The sequence below is a fragment of the Dreissena polymorpha genome, chromosome 8, assembly GCF_020536995.1.
Source record: "Dreissena polymorpha isolate Duluth1 chromosome 8, UMN_Dpol_1.0, whole genome shotgun sequence".
Taxonomy (NCBI): domain Eukaryota; kingdom Metazoa; phylum Mollusca; class Bivalvia; order Myida; family Dreissenidae; genus Dreissena; species Dreissena polymorpha.
In genome coordinates this window covers 49,126,418-49,135,321 of record NC_068362.1, presented here as the reverse complement: position 1 = coordinate 49,135,321, position 8,904 = coordinate 49,126,418, and the positions used below count along the sequence as shown (strand labels likewise).

General features: G+C 36.8%; 1 protein-coding gene across 2 annotated transcripts in view; it reads left to right on the top strand.

Moving 5' to 3' along the window:
- Positions 1 to 2,150: 2,150 nt before the first annotated feature.
- Positions 2,151 to 8,904, top strand: part of LOC127840958 (uncharacterized) — a 60,180-nt gene continuing 53,426 nt past the window's right edge. The window contains exons 1-5 of one of the 2 annotated variants that reach the window (XM_052369427.1): positions 2,151 to 2,484; positions 4,448 to 4,611; positions 5,770 to 5,888; positions 6,678 to 6,778; positions 7,388 to 7,485. In XM_052369427.1, coding sequence (XP_052225387.1) covers positions 2,230 to 2,484; positions 4,448 to 4,611; positions 5,770 to 5,888; positions 6,678 to 6,778; positions 7,388 to 7,485 — 737 coding nt within the window. In that variant the 5' untranslated portion in view covers positions 2,151 to 2,229. The remainder of the gene's footprint in view (positions 2,485 to 4,447; positions 4,612 to 5,769; positions 5,889 to 6,677; positions 6,779 to 7,387; positions 7,486 to 8,904) is intronic. The other variant, XM_052369426.1, reaches the window with a different exon arrangement.

Sequence of the window (8,904 nt, the reverse complement as noted above, 5' to 3'; positions counted from 1 at the left end):
GAACAATACATGTCTGGGTTAAGCGGTGACAGAACAATACGTGTCTGGGTTAAGCGGTGACAGAACAATACGTGTCTGGGTTAAGCGGTGACAGAACAATACATGTCTGGGTTAAGCGGTGACAAAACAATACGTGTCTGGGTGAAGCGGTGACAGAACAATACGTGTCTGGGTTAAGCGGTGACAGAACAATACGTGTCTGTATTACGCGGTGACAGAACAATACGTGTCTGGGTTAAGCGGTGACAAAACAATAATGTGTCTGGGTTACGCGGTGACAGAACAATACGTGTCTGGGTTACGCGGTGACAGAACAATACGTGTCTTGGTTACGCGGTGACAGAACAATACGTGTCTGGGTTAAGCGGTGACAGAACAATACGTGTCTTGGTTACGCGGTGACAGAACAATACGTGTCTGGGTTAAGCGGTGACAGAACAATACGTGTCTGGGTTAAGCGGTGACAGAACAATACGTGTCTGGGTTAAGCGGTGACAAAACAATAGCAATGTCAACAAGATCTCGTATCCCAACCCAAGCCCAGTACTTACCGGCAAATTAAACACGAACTTGGATGTGAAAATTAGGTGTCTATGCAACTACCAAAGCACTTGAGATCTTACATTGCTCAAATAAGAACAGGTACCTTGCCGCTGCGGATTGAAACCGGGCGGTTTAGAAACTTTAAGATCGAAGAAAGACTTGCCTTCTGTGTAAAGAACCCAATCAGGTCGAAACAGAATACCATTTCTTATTTGACTGTCCATTCTACCTTTGTTTCAGATTATCATTTTATAACTGGGTATCAAATATAAAACCAAACATAACTAACATTCCGTATAGCGAGAGGCTAGGATGTATGCTGACTGATAAGAGACTTATTTATAAATCTGCATTGTTCATCCAAAATTGCTATATGAAACGATCGGAAGCATTATATGTATCCGACATAAATTAAAACAAATCAATATGTAAATTATAGTACCTATGTAAATAATATTAGTTATTTCTACATGAACTTGCAATACTATGAGTGTAAGTCCACTTGTTAATAATTAACAGAAGTTATTGATCTAAATTATCCATGTTTATACTTTAAACAATTTTACTCTATTTATTATCGTGATCTTTCCTGCACTATATTGATGTGATTTTGATTGTGATTTAATGACTACACCGATAACATGTCAACTCAGTGACTCGTAAACCATTTATATGGCTGTGTAGTACAATGTTTTGTAAATATATTTGTTTATAATAATATTGATCGTATTATTGCTGTAAATACCAATGATTATTTATGTACTATGCGTCACTTTAATGAAATATACAACTACTACAATACGTGTCTCGGTTAAGCGGTGACAGAACAATACGTGTCTTGGTTGAGCGGTGACTTCAATTTAAAGGAATTTCACTTGTCTGAAACAAAATGAATATAAACTTCCGTGCCAATTTTGATGTTTAAAAACGATTTAAATGCAGGACGCAGACTATGTGTATCAATGCACAGATACTCACACCTAAAGACGTATTAATAAACACTCCACGCTTAAAAACGTGGTAAGCAACGGTGTCACTTCCTGATTGGCCGTTTATTCGTTTTAACTCTGTGTGCAAATATGTTTGTTTTAGTTTCTTTGTAGTTGTGTTTATTACCATTTTTCCTTTATATAATATTTTTTCTAATGCTTTGATGTTTTTTACATTATTTGTTGCTTTTTATTCAACATCATTCACCTACATTTGATAAGATTTGTAAGGGCATTTAGACGATATTTATATCCAAAACTGTATGTGCGATATCTTAACAGGCTTTCAACTGATTAGAAAAATTGGGAAATTTATTTCAGTCGCTTATCTAATAAAATTATAAAAATCCGTCGCTCAACAATGTCCTTGAAGGAAACTTGCGTTGGCAAGTACAATGTTCACACAAAACACATCCAATTTATCAGCGTGTTCATATCAAAGTATTTGTTCTTCATTGTTATTAGAGGGGGTCTATCGCGATTAACGAACCAACGCAAATATGGTAAAGGATTTTGCACGAATGTAACCACGTACCGATCACGTTTCTTATCATGGGTACCAGGAAGAAGCCGAAATTAATCGTCGATATCTGATGAACTCTGCACTCAATAACTGTAAGGACTTCGGATTCACGCGCTCTTCATTTTGCTCGCGACTGTCTGCGAGTGTAGGTCTAACAAAAAGACAAAATAAAACATGCGTTGGCGTTTCCACGTTCTCCTAGCCTTCGTGGCGTACGTAAATGTCCGCGGCGCACACGGTGCTACGGATCTGACGCGCCAGCCGAACGCTTACGGACCGGAAGTGGTAGAGGCGGTCGTGAACATCATCCGAGAGTCGTGTCTGTTTGCCGACGATCGACGGTTCCTCCGTCGGCTTGCCTATGTGGAGTCGCAGGACGGCACCGCGCCCAGAACGTTCCAATCCGGCAATTACGGAGGAATCTGGCAAGTAAGATGAGTCAGGCGCACACATTTTGCTGTTGGTCACCGATATTCTTTTAATGGTATCGATATATTTTGCCATGGCGTATTCTTAACCTTTTCCAGGGTGTTTTCTTTTACTTTATATATTATAATCATTCCTTGTTTTGTAAAGAATTGGAATCGGTGTTAATTAGTCGTTAATTTCAGGAAAAAAACATCCATTATCGAGTTAATACTAAGCAGAGAAAATGAATAATGTATGAATTGCTACATAATCATGCTTAACGACAAAATGTTGTCCGATAAACTATAGCGATAATATCGATTCGAGTTAAAACTAATAGAATGTATTATTATAATTTAACTTCATTTCGTTCAATGCCAAAGTGTTTTTTTATTTTTGATTATTATTATTATTATAACTATACTTATATTATTATTATTATTATTATTAATAATAATAATATTATTATTATTATTATTATTATTACCATTACTATCATTATTATCATTATTATTATTATTTTAAGTATTACTATTATAATTATTATTATCATTATTTTTACTGTTATTATTATTGTTATTACTATCATTATAGTCAAAGTAGTAGTTGCATCTATTTTTTTAAGTAGTTTTCGTAAAATTTCCAAAACGACGACTTATATTTACATCTTAAACAGTCACCTGTATCTATGTAACTTTATACTCTAGGGAAAGACCCCCGATAATGTTGTAGAACTTTAGGTCCAACCCTTTTCCATATTATATTTTGTGAATTGTAATTCATTTGTAATTGTCAATTTGGAAATAAAATATCTTTAAACTAGTGCCGATATCTTTTGTTATGTTTCAAGCGCAAGATTTTTAATTATAGTTCGTTAAATTTATCAATGAAAGATCTTTGTTGAAGTATTTAACATACACTATGCATATATATTCGTATGTTAGACTATATAATAGGGCAGGAGCCCGTTTGTGCCGATTATCATACGTCTGCAAATTTGGTGAGGATGAATATCTTGTATGACGCTTGACTTGCTGATATTCACGTCATTAGCGCCTGAACTTTATATTTGAATCATACGTTTTTAGGTGTTTGTGTTGCTATTTGTTTCTCAAATATACTTCATCTTGGTATCAAAATGTTTTAACAATGTATTTATTGCTACCAAAAATGAAGACTTTATAATTGATTCCGAGTTTTAGGTTGTACCTCAAAACATTGACTGATCTATAAAAGTTAACAAATTACTTTCCTATTGCGTTTGAGAATATCAATAAATGCTTAAAAAACATAACGGCCACGGGTGCCCAACCTTTTGTATTCGAGCCGGATTAAGTGCACACCGATTGGACATTAACTCTTTTTTTCTCCCGGCCAAGAGAATACTAGTAGTAGTTGTTGTAGTTGTAGTAGTAATAGTAGAAGAAGTAGTAGAAGTAGAAGCAGAAAAAGTAGAAATAGTAGTCGCTTTGATGGTGGTGGTGGTTTTGGTGGTGGTGGTGGTGGTAGTGGTGGTGGTGGCGGCGGCGGCGGTGGTGGTGGTGGTGGTGGTGGCCGCAGCGGCGGTGGCGGTGGAGGTTGTAGTGGTGGTGGTGGTGGTGGTGGTGGAGGTTGTAGTGGTGGTGGTGGTGGTGATGGCCGCGGCGGCGGCGGTGGAGGTTGTAGTGGTGGTGGTGGTGGTGGTGGTGGTGGTGGTTGTGGGGGCGGCGGTGGCGGTGGTGGTGGTGGCGGTGGTGGTGGTGGTGGTGGTGGTGGTGGTGGTGGTGGTGGTGGTGGTGGTGGTGGTGGTGGTGGTTGTAGTAGTTGTAGTAATAAGTGATAGTAGTAGTCGCTTTGGTGCAAGGATATAACTTTGGCATGGCCACTGTTGGCGCAGATGTGTTGCTGTTACTGATCTGTACAAAGTTTAAATATTGTGTTTGATATTAAACAGCGTCTTCACAAACACTCTTCATAAATATCGCTTCGTGTATTCTAACCCCAGGTCGACGAAAGAGAGTTCAACGAAACGCTTCATCAGCCCTCATTAGCCAACAAGTACCAAATCATCAGAAATGTGATGGGAATCGATTGGCCCTCGGTCACGTGGCAGGAACTGCGGAAGCCGTTGTACTCGGGAATCGCCGCGGCACTGTTCACCATCCTGAAGTAAGACAGTCACCATTTACTTTATAAATATTATATGCTACCGTACAATATACCGAGTTTTAAATAATACAAATATAATTTTTTTATCTACATCAATTATGTTTGGTTATTTTATTAACTGCTCTTTCTCCAACTTGCCTTCATACACCCATTAGTGTAAAGTTTAAACCTATTTATTTTAGCTCGATTACATAGGCACTCCTATGCCTATTGGTAAAACAACCACTTGCAATATAACTGTAGGATCAAATCCAAACCATATAATAATCGTTCAGTTCGATATATCGTTTATTAATTGGAAAAAGTGCATATGAACGTTAACAACATTTTATTACATGCTTTTAGTGGAAGATGACAATTCATCATAATAAACTGCTAAGTGAAAACAACAACTGCTGTGTTTCGATAAGGATTTCCTTGTTCACATTTATATAAGACAAACATTTAGGCTCTCTTAACATGCTGACGGTTACTTCAATACAATACCACCTGATATGCTGTAGCTTTAAAGAAAACATATTCTTAATGTATATTGCATCAGCCAAATATATTAAGCATAACGTCAACGCAGATTTCCTGCGCGCTAATTAATTTCAAGACTCTTAATAATTACAAACAAAGCAAATCAACCGTAGTTTGTTTTGTTCTCATCTTTACATCTTTTACGATATTTGAGGGACTCAAATTGCTACCCGGCAGACATTTTTAATAACGAAAGACCAGTCCGCAAGAAATTTCCAAAAGGGTGTGCCAAGCTCGACTTGTCACCGGTCTTCATTTTTTCTCACAACACCCACAATGTGTAGCCCCTTTCAGAGTTAAAGACGTATGTTATCATTATATCCAAAGAGGTCGCTTATTTATGTTATATATGAGACGCGTTCTGGGAAAACTGGGTTTAATCAATGTGCGTAAAGTGTCGTCCCAGATTAGCCTGTGGAGTCCGCACAGGCTTATCAGGGACGACACATTCCGCTTTTATGGTATTTTTCGTTAAAAGGTAGTCTCGTCCACACGAAAATCCAGATAAGGCGGAAAGTGTTGTCCCTGATAAGCCTGTGCGGACTGCACAGGCTAATATGTGACGACAATTTACGCACACGCATTAAACCCAGTTTTCTCAGAACGCGACTCATATAATGTCCCTCTCGCGCACAGGACGGGGTCGACAGGCGTAAGCTGGAAGTCCGAAGAGCAGGGTATCTTCTGGAGCAACAACTTCCACGGTGGTAGGCCTGCGAACAACTTCACCGAATTAGCGAATATTCTGGATCTAGGTAAGTTTATGGTGTATGTTTTTCTAAAGAAATACGCTTAAAATGACTGGCAAATCAGAAAATTGTCTTTTATTGATATACTCATGTTCGATGTATAAATATGCCCCAATACTATTGATATTGATATATAATCATATGGTTGCATTATATGAGAATTATCGTCGAGTGCAATATCCACGGTTGCACTTTCAGTATAAAGGTCAAAATATAGATTTTTTTAAGCTCTAACTTCAAATTGCATTGCATGATTTCATCACAACTGCAGCTACTTATATTTTCCAAATTAAACGTAACACAATTCATTTACTAAATAAGACAAATATGCATTTTAAAAGATAGATGGCTATTTTGATGGTCAAGTTCTTACTTTATGTATAAATAAATCCTATGGAATTATTTTCAATCGGATATTATGGATCTTTTGTATTTGTACCCTATGAGAACATTTGCCATTGGAACCTATCGGAATATTATCTATGGGACCGCATATTTTTTATTTGAAATGACACCTTTATTTGTTTTGTTTTTCTATTATGGGTTATGTTCTGATTTTCAATGGGGTCATAAGGTCGTATTTGTAGCGCGGCTGTATTGGCTTATTTGTAATATTATATATGATTTTATTTACAATGTGATGTATGGGATTATTTGCAATGTGATTTCAAGGATTGCTTACAATATAGACACGTCCGCTGTATTACATTTGGACATATAGGATATTTTGCCGTATTGCAGAAGGGGTAGAATATGTTCCTGAATTGTCTATAACCCATGATATTCGATGTACAGGGTGCCGTACGAACCAACAAGTTGACCTCGTCTTCGTTCTGGACACATCCAGTAGTTTGAGTGCGGATGACTTCACGAGATCAATTCTCTTTATTTCACAGGTACATCAGATTCAGGATAATTATAACTTTCTTTCAAAGGTCTAGCAAATTTCATTTGAATAATTATTAATTGAACCATTTCAAACAATATGTAAAACTCATTGTCATATAATGCTTGTTGCATGGTAAATTGGCCTTACATGAAGAGGAGTACGATTTTGACGACTTGGAATAACGTGTAAAACGTGGATCGAGTAAATCAGTATGGTAATTTATCGCATGGCGAACCGTCATTCGTTTGAGTGTCTTGAACACGCTTTAATTTATCAATGCATGTGTCAGTCAGCGTTTATAACAAATGAAAGCGGTCATAAGCCTTAAAGCACATTGGAAAATACATTAAGACTCACTTAAATTAACAGTGGTGTATGACATATGCCTGTCAAATGCATTATGACCCACTGTTAGAAACAGTACCCACTGTTAGAAACAGTGGTGTATGGCATTCGCCTTGCGATCGAAGGGTCGTCAGATTTCCTAGTCAGAACACGGTTTCAATTATCATTCTCAAACATCAACAAATACTGATAATTCTCGGTACATCAAACTTAATCGTTATATTAAAGCAACAGATCATTTTTGTAGCCAGAAAATTTATTTGGTTCCCAGGTTGTGGACGGGTTCGACATTGCCCCGAATCAGACCCAAGTCGGAGTGGTAACATTCTCATCTGGTGCCCGCGTAGAATTCTATCTTAACTCATACAGGTATGTTATGTCACTGTGGTGTAATTATTCAATCCGAGCATATGTTGTACAAGTCTATACATTATGACACGCCGGACAGTTTCTGTGTGCATTGCTAATAAATCAGTAAGGATTGTGATATTACTATGAATCAGGGTGCAGTATCAACGGAGTGTTCAGGGGTTAACCAGGTACGTGTATTAGATATACACGTACGTGGGTTAACACAAGGGCTGGGCAGAATGAAAACACACCATTAAGAATTTTATTTGTGCAAGTATCTCAAGTTATTAAAATACATTTGCATAATTCTTTAGTACATAAAAGACAGTTTTTCTTGCACTTTGTGCCGATATCTTATAGTAGAAGAATGAATCCTTGAATACGTCTGAAATCGGTGACAAAATTTCACGTTGCGTGAGGCATAACCGTGTAGAATTAATCGAATTTTTTAACAAGAACACTGGCTTATTAACAAAAGTAATTTCGATGCATATCACATTGCCATAAGCAGTCTTTTATGCACTAGTTGAAATTCTTAAGAAACAAATGTTTTAAAAAGTTTTTAAGGTAGCGCACCTCTAATGATTTCCCGCGATTTCTTCGAAGGTTGAAGAGCCTACTATTAGGTGCCGTAGCCTAGAGGTTAAGGCGATAGACTAGAAATCTTTTGGGATATTCCCGCTTAGGTTCGAATCCTGACGACGACGTATACTTTTTTGCGACGCGTTTTATTTATGTTCTAACGTAATTTGATTTAATATGGCATATAAGCTATATTTATTGTTAAATATGTTGCAATTTTTATGCACATTCTTCAATTATTAAAATTAAAACAACGTTATGGCGAAATTGGGTGATTTACTGTTGAAAATACGAACCATGCATGTTGCATTTTTATTTTTATTTCAAAAAGTAAACGGTAAATCTGTCTAGTTCTTGGTATTTTTGCTGTATATAGTGTTTCTATAAAAACTAAGTTTAAAATATGACTTAAATGATACTATTTTGAATTTTATGACACTTTGTTTTTAACCGACCCAATTTTTACTTGGCTGAAATCACTTACATTTCATGGCGCTCTTCCATAGATAAAAAATTGTAAAAAATAAATGTCTGTAAAAGAATACTTATTTCATCTTGTTTAAACTTTAAACACCTTTACAGCATCTGTACACACCAACTGCATGCCCATATTTGGAAATTTGAATGAATTATGGAACTTTTATATACCCCAGGGGTGAAAATAAACTGGACAAAAGCCGAGCGTGGGGGTGGTTTTGAAAAAATCGGTATATTTTTTTAAAAAGCTTGGAAAGCCTACCTACAAATTTGCATGTAGTTCAGTGAAATGATGCTGATTAAGAAAATAATTAATTAGATTATATTTGGATATGTGCCCATTAGAGGTGCGCTTCCTTAAAAGCAGTGTAGCGGCTA